Below are 15,085 nucleotides of genomic sequence, written 5' to 3'. Positions count from 1 at the left end.
TCAACAACACACTTTTGTCATTCTTGATCCACAAAACTCTTGTCAACAAACAAAGCTACAATGCTGGTGCCATTACCAACACAGTTCTGCCTTCCACAGAGTTCCCTACTAAACTTACTACAGTTATCTGCACTTTCTCCTAAAAGTTTTACAGAAAAGATCTTGCTCCTTCCACTGCTTTGATATTGCCATAATTTTGCAGAGAGATTGTATCTTACAGTCATAATTATTTAATATAAAACTGGCCATTCTTATTTGCCTAGTTTTTCAAGAAAAAAAGAAAGCACATTTGCTGCCATAGTCTGTGCCACTCGTGGTGTTCACATAGCAACTCCTCTCTCCCTCCTGCTCCTCTCTTTTTTTGCTCTCAACGAAGCCATCCCAAATCATACAACAATCCGTGAACTAGCTGTCATTGTCACGTTGTCTGAAGGACCTGCAAGCCCTTTATTAATTTTAGCAGTAAGCCGTATGTTGCCTTTAAACGATTAGAGGTTCTGTTGACATGCAAAAACAGAATAGCTTGCCTATGCTAAAAATTGCACGTACAAAACGTTATGGCTTCTGTGACCTCAGCCTGCACAGAGGGCATGCTAATTAAGTTTGTACTCATACAGACCAACCATAACCAGGTGACGTACCTGACAAAGCGCAACGATTCCTTCCGAATGTTGACAAGACTTCGAAGAGGCCTCGTGGGCTCGTTGGCCTGTGGCGCTGGGTACGGGAACTGGGGAAGGTCGGCAGATGCAGCCCATGTCAACTGACAGGCGAATCAGTGAGCTAAATCACCTGCAATTACACTTATCACAAACAATCTGGCACGCAAGTTAAATATGGCATTCAAGAACGTATCTGTAGCTTGCATACATACTAATCACTAATAAATTAGAACTGACAGTTGCTTCTGCGAGACGTATTGCTACGAGGTTAACTTTGACAGGTGAGCAAAAAGTTAGCATTTTGGTTTTTTTTTTTTCTGTAGGCGTGCAATCGAAACAGCAACTGTGCGCTGGTAATTACGACAAGCAGCCGATGTAGCCTAATGAAATGGTACGCCTTTCCGCTCACAAGCATTAAGCATGACCGCTCACAAACATGACCGTTATAACCCGGTCATGAGATCGGGATGCCTCGCGGTATATATATACAAATATGGCGTGACTGCGCGCTTTCGACTTACGGTTTCGGACGGCAGTCAATCACAGCCTGAAAGCAAGTTTTGCAGATCTCTCGTCAACACACAACACCACCGAAGGAGACGGAGCTAAGTCGACGCTCTGCGCCGCGGAAGCTTATTGTACAGGTACGCCTGGCTGGCCACCATTTCCACAAAGAACTCACGTACGGGCGTTGGCTTGCCTCCGAGAAAGTTCAGGTCGGTGTTCTCGCCGAACAGGTACGCCTCTGGCTGATTGGCGTCGAACCGTTCCCCGCCCATGATGAAGTGGCTCGCGAAGTAGTTGCCTGCGAGTGACAATGTCACAGGAGGGAACGCACACAAGTTTATAACGATCGGAAACCAATTAGATCGCGACAGTGCCGCTATCGACACGTTTTCGGCTGGCGTCAAAGGCCGCGGATACCGACGGGTTGTAGCAGCGTCAGTGCCACACCGATTACGATCTCACTCTCTCGTACAGCTTCAAAAGTTTCACGACTGCGAGGTAGTCCGATCGAGTTCCGGAGGATGTAAACATCGGAGCGAGGTCGTCAGAAACGAGAGCTTCAGACGCAAAAGCGGCGCCAATAACGATGTCTTCGCAAGCTAGGTGCAGCGGTAATGTACACACAATGCATTTGATGTGATTTTGCTGGACTTTTTCAAGCGTGCATAGTCGAGAAAAAGACGCCTGCGAACCATGCACGCTGCGTCGCCTGTCAAGACGCCATTGGGCACAGCTGTTTTTTTTCTTTCTTCCTTCGGAAAATGTAACGAAGGCCACACTTACCAGTTTTCGGCGGATACCTATAGGCACAGTTGGCGGCAAAGTCCACCTCTTCGACCCGGACGTTCTGCCTGCTCCATATGCCGCCCATGTTAACGCGAACTTAATCGCGTGAAACTTGTTTCCTATATAACGGGTTTACGAGTTCATCACAAGTGGCATGGACGAAACCCCCCACCACCACCGCTCTCGCACGGCAAGAGATGTATCACGCCGCGCTTGCCGGCGTGCAGCGAGTAACGACGCAAACAAAAGTAGTGCGCCAGTGGGATTGGCTCGTCTTCGAGACCGTCATGTGCGATTTCGCAAGAGCGCCTTGTTTTGAAAATCAAATGCGCGAAGTGGCCGCTGTAAGCCCGAGTCTCTAGCCTGCCTGCGGGAGCATAAGCAAGAAAATAACAGAAGAAAGCCCCACTGCGAGGCTCTTTTGTTGGGGGCGGCCACATTTTTTCTTTTTAAAAGCTTGTTTGAGGACCTCGCCGGGTTTAGTGACCGTGGCTGCGGCCTGGCTGTACCCTTGTCGAATAGACGCAAGGAAAAAAAAAAAAAGAGAAAGAAACGGGAAGCTCACCTTCGCGTATCCGCGGCTGCACGGCATAATGAAGAAGTAAACAGTGAATGCTTCTTGCGAATGCAATGTATTCGAACAGCGCTATATATACGTTCATATCCGCACGCTGCCTCTGAAACTATGATGCGTTCAAGGCATCCGTCACACTCACTAGTAGTCTGCAACTCTGCTTAACGAAAGGCTCGGTATAATTTGTGTGTGCATGTACTCGTGTTTCGATTCTTTATGCACTCATACAAGGCTTCGCTGTAGACAGATTCCAAATAGCTGGATCTGCTGCAAATATTTATGATTGTTGAGGTACAAAATGAAATGCGACAGGAGTTCCAGGTAACTTTAGTCAAGCTGTTCAATGGAAAAAAAAACAACAACACAGTGCAAGCTACAATGAGAAAACCTACAGTGTTTGTAGACACCATAGACTTTCTTAAAATCACTGTAGATGACATGTTTTTCCTTTTTTCTCTTTTTTGCTAAACAGCTTGGATAATGTGAACTGGGATACACGGTATGTATCAATGTGCCGGAAGCTGACAAAGGAATGTTTATTGAAATAGGCATGGCTCATTTACAGCTGTACACGAGTGGTGAATATATTATATCCATATGTCACTGTAATCACTTTGATGGTGAATCAAGGCCAGTATTTTGTAGCAATGCCTTTTCCTGATGCCAATATGAGTGCTGGTGCTTTTCATGATCCCGAGTGGCCACGTTTCGAAGCTCTACTTGGGTCCTCTACACCTACTGCAAGTTGCCTGGTATGAGGCAGACTGCTTCACATTAAAATGCTTTCAGCAGACTGCCAGAGTTGTCCAATGAAAAGTGCTGGCTGATAACTGCTGGAGAGAGATTTATTGCAGTAGAAAAGCTTGCTGGAAGAAGTGGTGTCCACTATATGCCTGTGGTAGGTTAGAGCTAGGTGTCTGCAACAGTTCGCACTTTTTAGAAGTTACGGATGAGCACCTTTGCTCAAGAATTAGTGACGAGTTTCCAATGCCACATGCATGATATACTGTTCTGACCCCCTCCTCAAACTTAATTTGCCCATTGTAAAAAAAAAAAAAAAATTATGTGAAGTACTTTAAATGTGCCTTTCATAACTTATGTGTTTGTGTTCCGTACTGCTTAATAGTCACAATATAAATTACGTCCAGAGATAACACAGGAATTAATAATGTTTTGATTGAACATATGGGCAGCTTGATTCTCAATCATTTAGCACATTCACCCTCTACACAGAGATAACAAATGCTGTTCTCTTCTAGTCCAAGTGTAAGAAAATGGTTCTGCATGAAGAGAGCAAAACCGGCAAGCTTTGAAAGAGGTAATAATATTTGTTATATTCACAAAAGCTCTTACAGGTCGTATTTGCACAAGATTCCTATGCCAGAACTTTTTGTAATAGCAAGTGCCAGTCAATTGTGACGTTGAACATACATTATTTGCAAAAACAGACTGTCAATGGTAAACAGCTCTCACGAAAAACTGTGAATTTGGCACCTGCTCACTCAATCAGAAAATATCCTTGTTTACTCCTCAGGCCTATGGATGATCTTGCCTTGCTACATAGACACATTGTTAAAGGAGCAGTCACAGTAGTACGCATGCCTGTAAGTTTGTTGACGAAACAGGTTCATTGTTCAATTTATTGCCAGCACACTAATTGAGCGATGTACTCGTAAAACATTCAACAAACCTAAACATAACAGAATTAATTTTTGGCCCAATGCTTTTTTTTGTCAGTTATACATTTAAGTATACTTTTTTTGGCAGATGGAGTTCATAGTACGTATCAAACATTTCGTACTGTTGTATCAGGCTCCCAATCGTACTCTCAAATTGGATGGGTACATAGCCTTTGCGGTGCTGCTCATGAAGAATGTGTTACATGAAGAATGCACATAGTGAGGAGGCAAGTGCACTAGTGCTAGACCTATTCTGAATACCTATTTCAAGACAGCTGGCAAGCTAATTACAGCGATAGATGTTAGGGACACTTCGTGGTGCATAGCACAACTATCATCAGAAGTAAGGTGACGATTCCTCAGCAGAAATAAAATTCAACTTGCCCCCAGCTAGAACTTCATCCCAGGTCCATGATGCGAACTGTCATCGCCGATAACACCATCCTCGTTTAGTCATCTAACCTGTTATCGCTGTTTTTGGTGGCACTCTGCTGCGACGAGTCTTGCAGCAAATAGCAATTGAACCTGCTTGGAAAAACTTGCACAACTCGAATTCAACAGTTCAATCTTCACGCCGGCAGCAGACATGTAGACACTGTCACCACAGATGCGAGATTGCACGTACACAGAGAACAAGGCTCCAAAGTGATTTCACTGAGAACTGTATAAAGCTAGGCAAGTTGTTTATAGTGGTAGCACCTCACACGTGGCTTTTGGCATCTGTGGAAAGCCTAGTGTTTCCTCAGCAGAATTAGATTAAATCTGAACTTGTCCCTACCCAGGGTTCGGTCCCCAATCCACGACAAGAGCTGCATTCAATGACGTCATCCTTGCAGTAGTAGCAGTTACTTAACCAGCTATTACTGTAGTGGCACTTCCTGTTTAATGAAGCATCAAGGACAAACACTCAATTTACATAGAGTGTTAGATTACACACATTCAAGAAGCAAGGCAAAGCTTTATGCCCCGAGCCGGCTTAGTTGCAACTAAGGTGGCAGCACAGTCCATCTTACACTTGCATAGTTTTCTTGCTAACAGAAGCTCTGTTCTTGGTAAAAGTGACACAATGGACACCAAGAGCAGAACTCTCGCAAATGATGTAAACGTATGTGAATCAGTTTCCACTTCAACAGGAAACTGTGCTTCACCTAATTTTACGAGTCTTTCTTACAGAACCCGTGACAGCATCCCTCCATGCCACATTGTCGGTTGCTGTTCCCAAGTGTGGCACTCTCTAAGGGCACCCAAAGGAGCCGCGTGAACAGGTAGCATTAGCCGTTTCTTTTGCAGTGAAGTTTAAATAGCCAAAGTGCATACACGACACATTCAACAGAGTTTTGCAACTGGCTGCCGGAAATTTTAATCTCCCCAGCTATCCCCGCTTTTGTTCTGCAGCAAAACATCTGCATCTTGAGACAGTATAGTTCCCGTTTTCTATGCTTACTTGAGTAAATCTTGTCATTATTGTAGCTGACTTGTTTCAATCCAGCTGACAGCGTACAATTTGTATCTGCACATGCTTATGCATCGGCATACTCTGTGCTGCTCTGGATACGAAGTGGCACTGGTTGCTCATGTCAGCTGCTTACTGAGCTCAACACCGTGTAAAATGCCGAAGATGAAGAAAGCTGGCGGCTGTAGTTTGTAATGACGTCATTTGATTTTTCATTAGTTTTCTTATCCCCCATGCACACCCAGGAACACAAAAGCTCTTAAAAATGCATTGAAACAGCTATGAACAGCTATACACGTCTTGATCTATGCGAAGACAGGAAATAGATGTTCTAGACATAGCCTTGCTGCCTGAGATATACTGGTATACTGTATTCTATCTGCAAAAACAACCCATTACTGTCATCAGATCGAGTGGCTGATCATGACAGTAACACCGCCACAGCAGTGCCCCAGCCAGTGATGACGCAATATGAACATAAAATGCATTGTTCCTAAACCAAGGTGTTGGATAGAGGATATTAACATACTGGCACATTTTACTCTTGCTTTGCAACAAAGCAGGAGCACACTTGCAGGCAAAGACACACAGGTTTGAAATGTTAGAAAAAACAGACGACAGTCCTGTACCACACACTTTAGTTAACACTCACAAGAAACTAATAAATTTATTAAATATACAGAACATCTGAAGGCTATACACACTCAGTCGAACTTCTCACAGACGTCCAATGCGCAGTTGCAACTCCTTGATGCCTGCGTCGATGGTGTCTGCTGCACGGCTCAAACGCTTGTCCGTCACCTGCAAACAGAAATACCAAGTCACTGAGAAAATCAATGGGACTTTGCTAGTGACGTCCACGTACTATCAAGTGCATCTTCCGATCCACAACACTGACTGAATGTTGGATTCAGAAGAGTGTTCTTTTGGGACATTAATTTGGTGAAGCATATTTGGAAATATGGTTGAAGCAATGCTAGTGGCGCCCGCCTCATCTGCGTCTTCTTCCGTGTGGTCCCATGTTTTGCACTTCAACCATATACAAACACATGTTCGACGATTCCAAAGACAAAAAAGCAACGTTATGAAAATTGTCCACATCCCTGTCTACGTGTAATCGCTTCGCTGCAAAAGTGCGTCCTTCGAACCGGAACCAACCAGCCCAGCCTGTTACCTTTACAAAATTATAAATGATTCTCACTTGTAACTTCTCCAAGTCAAACCTTTTCCAGGTCACGTCCCCCCTGATGTCCCCCTGGCAAGGCTTGCAGTTGATGATGTTGTGCACAAGCAATGCCAGGGACTTCCATTCTCTGTAAGAGCAAAAGACGAGCGTACAAGTACAATCACGGATGCTTCTGCATGCTCAAACAAAGCAAGCAGTTTTACTTTGTTAGCAAGGCAAACTGATAGAAAACAGCTGGCTCGCGTGCCAGCCAATCAACCTGCTAACCTGCTAACTTTTAAAATTCGCAAAAGTCCAGCAGACATGACTCAAGAGAAGAGGAAATGGGAGATGTATAACATATATATTTTTAATGTTTGGCCCAAGCACACACCTTACATAGACAAAATATACATTTTATTGATGCTTTACTTTAGACTCAACATATAAGCAGCAGCAAATATCAAGCGCCAACCAATCGTCAAAAAAAAAAAAAGGGGGATGTTTCGGCCCCACTGCAGCTCCCATAGTGGGTTCACGTAGTAATAAGACTCTCGTAGTGGGGTCGAAATGTCTTTTCCTTTTTCAACGATTGGTTGGCGCTTGATATTTCCCGCCATGAATTTTCCGGACCGGACGGGTTTCCATTGAACCCTGGATTTCAAGCAGCAGCAAACCTGAAGCAGCAGAGGACTGACAAGCCACACATTGTTTTTAGATGACAGTGACTTCTGCATTGACTTTGCTATTGATGATTTTCACCGGCTTCAGGAACTTGTCTGAAGAAACTTGAACGAACCAAGTGCTCCTTCGGCATGTGGTTAAGCCTCCTCCTCCTGATCATCATCATGATCAGCTTGTTTTATGACCACTGCAGGACGAAGGCCTCTCCCTGCGATCTCCAATTACCCTTGTCCTGTGTTAATCGATTCCAACTAGCACCCGCGAATTTCCTAATTTCATTGCTCCACTTAGTCTTCTGTCGTCCTCGATTGCGTTTCCCTTCTCTTGGTAACCCTAATGGTCCAACGGTTATCGAACCTGCGGATTACATGACCTGCCCAGCTCAATTCTTTTCTCTTGATGTCAATTAGAATATTGTCTATACCCGTTTGCTCTCTGATCCAAACCACTCTCTTTCATGTGCTGCCTTAAAGGGCGGCATAGGCACTATCGCAATTTTTCTTGAATATATTATTATTATTATTATTTTGCCATTTTGTGCCGCCCCATCCTTCAATGAAGGAAGTTTTTTTTTCTTCTCTCTCCATCTGTCAGGTTCTTCTTTCTTGGTGTTTTAATTTGTTGTTGGCTTTTCCTAAACCACTGCACTGTTCTCGTGTTTCGGTATTCTGGGTCTTAAGATTGTGGATGTCGATAACTTGAACTGAAATTACTTAGACGGAGCTTAGCGGTTACACTGAGTATATAGCAAACAAGGAAAGCGAATTCACATTAATGAATGCAGCTGAGCAAAGCCCTCGGGGCAGTCCGTCGCTCCGACTGGGCAGAGATCGGTCTATTGTCCCTCAAGCCTCAGACCATGCTGCCCACTCAGCTGCGCACATTCTCACCCCCAGCCCCGGGACCATGTGTCTGGGCTCCATAACTCACACTGGGAGTGGGCGCCACTCGAGCCACCCGCGCCGCCTTGCCCCTGACCCAAACACTCCCCAAATACTCCCTTCACCAGATGCCGCTAAAGGCGCGCTGCGCGATTTATGGTGCTCGCAAAAAGCAGTGCGCAAGAACCCCCGCCGCTCCCTTTTTCGTCGGAACTGCGTCCGCTCGCAGCCTCCCCAAAGCAGGCTTTGCAGGCGTTCTCAGAAAGCGACTCGGGTGCAAGCCAACAGCACAACTTTGCAAGGCAACAAACCCACAAACACAGAGAGAGCCCTGGAGAAGATGAGCGACCATGCGTTTCGCTGAACAATAGGAATGCATACATGTGTCAACATTCACAACGACCATTTAATACACAGAATGAATTTTTCGTGGAACTTGAAGGAACATTAGTAAAATCACAGAACCAGTCGGAATTTGTAAACTAAGAAAAATTCAGGCGAGATGGTGGGCATGAATTAATAACGATAGCTGATTACATGTTCCAGAGATGGCAAGCGGACTTTACAAGTATGTGCTACTGACCCCATCTGGTGCTTTGCACATGCATGGAAACAATTTAGAATAAGAAGTAATTGATACATTGATGCATCCCAAAAACGTTCCGATGTAGCTGCTCCCTAAATTTAATATCCACTGAGTACCATCCTGAAAAGAAGTTAAACAGAAAAAGGAGAAAAATAACACAGTGAACGGCACTTGCTGCAGCACTAGCATGCTGCCATCTATCAAGGCACCTTTCTTTTATTGTTTTTGACAGCAATATTTCTTGTTTGTTTTTTCGCACTAGGTAAATTGCCAAACAGATAGAGAGAGAGAGAGCGAGAGAAACATTCATAGAAATAGAAAAGTCAATAAAAAGTTGTCCCCGTGATTCTTTAAGTTAAGTGGAGTCTCGCTGATACGATCTTCATGGCGGCCTGAAAATAAAACACTCCATCCAAAATGGTATTATCTAAAGCAAGCTCCAAAAGGTATAAATATAGGCACAATTGGTGACAAACTCAATAGCAAAGGTTCGCGTAGAGTCAAGTGATAGTGCTCTGCATAACACGGTATGCAAAGCAGTATCACTCGACGCCACACGAACTGCAGCCAACGCACTTTTATTTAGCAGTGCTGAGACAGCTCGTCAGTTTGCACTGAACTTTCTCCTTTTCAATTTCCGTAAGAAAGTTCTTCTGGAAGTTTTAAAAAGAAAAGCTGCTGCTCCCTCGCGCAACTGAGCAGCGGTGCACGACGACAGCATCGCTTTACCACCAGCAACACGCTACTTGCGTTCTTCCACCAGTGTGCCTGGGTCCTAACACGTTGTTCATAGGCCGTTGGAATGTTATTTAAGATAGTGCAATGGAATTTCAAGCTACGAGCTTTAGAAATACTAGCAAAAGCCCACTTCTGCAGTCGTATTATCCAATTTCAGGTAAAAACGTGATCGCAGTAACCGTGCGGAAATACATTGCTCCTATGGGACGCTGGCTGGGAAAAGAAAAAGAAATGTATTATGCCGAAAAAAACAACGTATTATGCAGAATCAAAGAGATACCACTGTAATATAGTCGTGCCACATATGCAGAGTTGATGCCACTATTTGTCTAGGAACTAAGTCTGTTTATGCCATTGTGTCTGAAGTTGCTCCTACATGCAAGAGTGCGCCAAGTCATACTTGCCCCATTTCACTGACACCGCTTCTGATGAGTGGCAAAGGGTGCAAGTTGACGTAAGCTTGAACGAGCCCTGGGGAGTTTGAGTGTGCACAATTGTGAAGAGCAACAAGTGGCGCTTTATGCAAGTAGCAATGCATAGCGGCGATGCCGAGTTCGAGTGGACGTTGGCACGAATGTGAGTGACTGTCAGCGAGTGCGAGTGGATGCAAGCGTGTACACGGCGTTCCAGTGTGAAAGGGAAAACACCGAGTTTGCATTTAAAGGCATTAATTTTCCTCGTGTCTGCTTGCAACGGGGAAAAAAGTAGCGTGAGCTTCCGAGTGAACAACGTAACAGGTGAAAAGGTGAGCAATGACAGGTGAACCACATAACAAGCAGCAGCGAGTGAGGTTCTGACCTGCACGGCTTCGAGAATCGCTGTTTCAAGACAGATGAAGTGTTCCCTTTCACATTGGTGGAGCACGCGTGTGAGTGAGTGCCGACAAGTGTGGATGCACACGGGTGTCAGCGAGTATCCACTTATCGTGCCTGTGCAGACAAGTCGGGAGGATGCCGTCTCCGAAACGCAATATTTTTTTCCTCTGCAGCTGTTTGTTCTCAACAGCATTAAAGATGAAAGGAAATGATCCAACTGTGCACTCGAGAGAAACTTAATTTGTGCATGCACGGAATAAATTTTTCAGAATGCTTCCATTCCATCAGCATCATCACGTAGAGGGCGATCACTGAGCAGACTATGGAGAAGCCCCCTTCTGGTTCTCTTTTTCGATTGGCTGACGCGACCCTTAGCCTTCGCTACACACTGCATGTAGCTGCAGAGATGGACAACAAGACCAGGGTTACCGTGACCATTAGTGCAGTAGGTTAATGATTCGGGCTAATTCGCCCCTTGCTTTGTTTCATAACCACACTTTTACTCTAGGCAAATAATTGCTACTCAAATGAATTGTTATTGAAACCTTGCAATGTTGTTTCTTCAGCACTGCTTACTTGGAATGAAAAAGGTGGGTGCACCATTGAGTTTGTTAAAATTATCACCAGAGGCACCTCTTGTATTGCGATCGTTCAGCTGACATGGGAATGATGGTCAGTAGATGAATTTGTATACTTCTCGGGCCTGCAGCTTCAAATGTTCTCGTTACATTATCTCAATTTTCACTAAACACAGCAAGGCCATCAGCACCTGCACGCACATGTAATCATTGCGAACTGTTGCATCTATCGGGCAATATGTTGTCGGAAGTGATGGATTTGCAAAGTTGCAAAGCTGTTTGAAGCCGGAAGGACGAAGTTCAAGCAAATCCACATTACGGTACGCATCATTCCCATGCTGGCTGAATAATCACACTTGCAGCCCCCGTGGACCCCTAGTCCCACGGTTCCCTCTAGTTATATTTTTTTCGGAAACTCCGTGGTGTGTGCAACTATGATCGAGCAGCTATCGGAGCGTTGCATGCAGAGCTTGGAGAGCATCGACTCACTTGGCCCACTGCCTACTGGCTACTACATTATGGCCCAGCTGACTCTGGGCCTTCTCTTCTGAGGTGGTCAGTTTGAGCAAGGTAGCATCCATCGTGCCCCGGAGCTTTTCTGAAACCGAAACACAGTGGTGCTTCAAAGAAAATGCTGGAGCATGCCTGTCACTGGACTAAAGAGAAATGTGGACGGAAATTAAAAAACCCTTCAAGAGTACTAATAAAGCCATTCTTTACGTGAGAGGATGCTTGACAAGCCAGGGAAAAAAGAAAAAGAAATGAGAGAGACATGTGATGCACCACATCAAAGTTGACACACTAGCTCGCCGTGATGCTATAAATCTTGACAGTATCTGCTCACGCCTTTTATTTGTCATCAGGGAAAGACGGACAATGCTGCATTCTAAAAGGGCCAAAAAATTAACTTGGCAAGTTGCAGGACCTTTTACATCATCGGCCCAGTTACAAGAAAACGCTTTGAAATCCACGACGTCACATGAATGTACCAAGGGCTGAAGTTTCAGCGTGAAGTTCAAGAAATTAGGTTTCGTCTTTACTTACTCCAATGTCCAACATCATAGGTCACAATTAAAGAAAGTAGAGTTTTGTAAGAAAACTATCAGACTAAACCAACCTAGTGTTTTTCTCTTAAAGAGCCCTGCATCTGGTTCGGACATCGCAAACAAACTAGCGCGGTGCGTAGTTCATGCACTGACGACCCTGTCTGCATAATATCAAAGCAACGCACAGCGCAAAGACAGCTGAAATTTCAAACAAAAGCCAGTGTGCCCTCTTCCTCTCGAGGGAGGCCCCCCTTCAGTGAGACAAAGTCAAAGTCGCTAGAGACAAATGCCTCAAGGCATGAAACACTGCCTGCAACTTAACTGACCATGGCATGTGACTAGGGCAAACTATTCGATACAGAACGCTCAATGCCTCTACTCGAAGTGCACCACACAGCAAATGAGAAAAAAACAACAAGAAAAGGCAGGTGGAACCCATCACGGCAACGTGACGCAGTCCCTACGCTCTGGTATAGGAGAAGGCGCTCCATTTGCGGATGCCATACCACATTCCGTAGATAGAAGTCAACGCTTTGGAAGCTATGCAAGAGATTCAGCCAAAAAAAGTTATAACTCCGTGTGTTCTTACTATGCTTTGCTGGGCGTTCTGTCCAAGCTTCGCTGCGCGCCAACAGCGTTCGCACGCGCGAGCATACACATGAGACTACTTGTGATGGGTTGCAAATAAAGAAAACACCCGAAAAGAATGAAAATAAAAATGATCTAAACCAATGCATTAGTAGCTGCATACGTGTGTCCTTTTCTAAGGATTAAAACTTGTTTCATTCAATACTGAGCCTATATAAAAAAACAGTTGTGCACAATTGCGGTAAATTCAAGTACGAATCAAGCCACCTCAAGAAGTATCTCTAGCCTCCACAGAATTGACTGCTATGTATGGAACGGAGTATAGTTGAGGGGAAGGAGGAGAGAGCCTTTCTATTGAGAGTGACATTCACCTGCTGACTGTACGATAACAGGGCAGTCTGATTTCGTCGATATCATCCAGTAACGAATTAATTTCAAGAAAGGATTACAGGCTGGAACAATTGTGGAACCACCCCGCAGAAGTGCTCCGATATTTTCATTTTCTTGGGGGGACGACTTGGCGACACAGGTTACATGTACAATAAACGTGAAGTCTGTCAATTCTAGCATAAATGAGTACAACACAAAACAAGAGATATTAAATCAAATTGCAAGGTTCGACGTCCTGGAACCACGAAATGAGTTATGATGGACGCCGTAGTCGAGGGTTCGGGAATAATTTTGACAACCTTAGGCTCTATGATGTGCACGAGCACTTTTTCCATTCGACCAACATCAGAGTAGAACCGCCGTGACAAAACCTACAACATCGCACTTGGCAGCACGCCCTCGCTGGCCCACGTTCAGAACACGGACATACAGAAAGAGTAGAGAGCCGTGGATTTGTACGTCCACAAAGCTACGTTATGCAAGTCGCTTTCACCGCAGTGGGTGAGGCCTTTCGTATTTCCCGGAAAAACAGGGGCCAGGGGTAAATGAGGGACAAGAGGTACGCGTAACGCTGACTGACCTGCAGAAAAGAAAATCTGCTCGGTCAGAGACATCATTGTACCCCCCTACGCATAGCTTTTGCACCGGGCGACCACGAGGGCGCTTGGGAGTGGTCCTGTAAAACATAATGCAAATCCAGTTTGACCATGCCTTGGCGCATTCCTCGATTAATTCTGCCCATTTCCGGCACACACCGATCGAACTCCTAAAATCGTAATTGGCCCGGCCCGTCCTTCTCGGCATTCATCGGCAAATATCGAAAGACTCCATGTCGCAGAAGATGAAAAAGTTTTACAGCACACTATAATTATACCACTATCACGTTGAAAGCCCTGTTTCACGTGGATTCTACAATGTGCGTTGGATCAGCATAACGTTTATTGCGAAAGCAATTATGTACGGACACCCGATGCGTGTTTGCGCCATATTTTTTCTTTCTCTATGTTTGCGCTGTCATGCGCAAACTCATGACAGAGACGCTCCCAGAGACGCGCAGTTCGGCCATAGGTTCAGCTGTCAGATCTACCGGAGCCAGCAGGACTGCGTTCTGGCGTTCGCCGCTGGCACGAACGTTGCGCGAACCATTGGTAACGACTGGCCAAGACAAAACCCGGCTCAACGTAAACGTATACTTAACGTAAAGCGAAACTAGCAGCGCGGCGTTCCGTACTTACCTACTCGGCTGGGCCTCAGGTAATCGAATGCCTTCCGAGCTTCAAGTTCTACCACTTGCTCCTTCACCTGCGACGAACCAACAGCGCGCCAGTGAGACAAGCGGGCCGGGGCTATAGACCCGTCCCGCAGTTTAGCAGGTGCGCTGATACTATACATTTATTGTACCTGTGAAGCCTCGGCGGCGAGCCTAGCGACGTGAGAAACGGACGTCGTTTCACGGCCGGACACGAGGAACGTTTCTGCTGTTGTAACGTCGGATTCGTCATTGAAGAACGAACTCGCCATGATCGGAGGGCTTGCGTGCCGGTACGAAAGACTGCGTTGACAAACACGACAACGTCGACAGCGCACACAAACTACATGCGAACGACAGGCATCGCCCCACGAACAATCATATGCGAACAAACTGCGCGCGCCTGCGTACGTTACGTCATGCTACGTACGCCTTCGGCTTGGATTGTCTTTAACTGGCTTAAGCTTTGCAGAAGGGTTGAAATCTGGGCCAGTTGGTACATACTTGAACGAAAAAAAACAGTCAAAAACACAAAGGACAAGAGAAGAAGTTCACGACACAACGACTGGAACAAAGCGTAGCCTGACTGCCGGGAGTACGAACATTTAGAAAGACGCCCAGGGAAGAAGAAATGCTTTGCAGAAGGGTTGAAATCTGGGCCAGTTGGTACATACTTGAACGAAAAAAACCAGTCAAAAACACAA

General features: G+C 45.3%; 2 protein-coding genes across 4 annotated transcripts in view; both read right to left on the bottom strand.

The window, feature by feature from the left end:
* Nucleotides 1-2,199, bottom strand: part of Mrgn1 (Mahogunin ring finger 1) — a 30,665-nt gene extending 28,466 nt beyond the window's left edge. Inside the window, exons 1-3 of one of the 3 annotated variants that reach the window (XM_065445574.1) lie at nucleotides 1,953-2,199; nucleotides 1,349-1,467; nucleotides 642-763 (exon numbers count right to left, since the gene is read on the bottom strand). In XM_065445574.1, the coding sequence (XP_065301646.1) occupies nucleotides 642-763; nucleotides 1,349-1,467; nucleotides 1,953-2,040 (329 nt within the window). In that variant the 5' untranslated portion in view covers nucleotides 2,041-2,199. The remainder of the gene's footprint in view (nucleotides 1-641; nucleotides 764-1,348; nucleotides 1,468-1,952) is intronic. The other 2 variants (XM_065445577.1, XM_065445576.1) reach the window with 2 other exon arrangements.
* A 4,110-nt stretch (nucleotides 2,200-6,309) lies between these two features.
* LOC135912946 (uncharacterized) lies at nucleotides 6,310-14,801 on the bottom strand. The gene is made up of 5 exons (XM_065445573.1): nucleotides 14,534-14,801; nucleotides 14,368-14,434; nucleotides 11,598-11,706; nucleotides 6,863-6,974; nucleotides 6,310-6,462 (listed from the first exon to the last, which is right to left on the bottom strand). Exons 1-5 carry the CDS (start codon nucleotides 14,651-14,653, stop codon nucleotides 6,379-6,381), a joined length of 492 nt encoding a protein of 163 aa, XP_065301645.1. The 5' UTR covers nucleotides 14,654-14,801; the 3' UTR covers nucleotides 6,310-6,378.
* Between the last annotated feature and the right edge of the window lie 284 nt (nucleotides 14,802-15,085).

The sequence above is a fragment of the Dermacentor albipictus genome, chromosome 8, assembly GCF_038994185.2.
Source record: "Dermacentor albipictus isolate Rhodes 1998 colony chromosome 8, USDA_Dalb.pri_finalv2, whole genome shotgun sequence".
In the NCBI taxonomy this organism is placed as follows: Eukaryota; Metazoa; Arthropoda; class Arachnida; order Ixodida; family Ixodidae; genus Dermacentor; species Dermacentor albipictus.
This window is presented reverse-complemented; position numbering and strand designations above follow the sequence as displayed.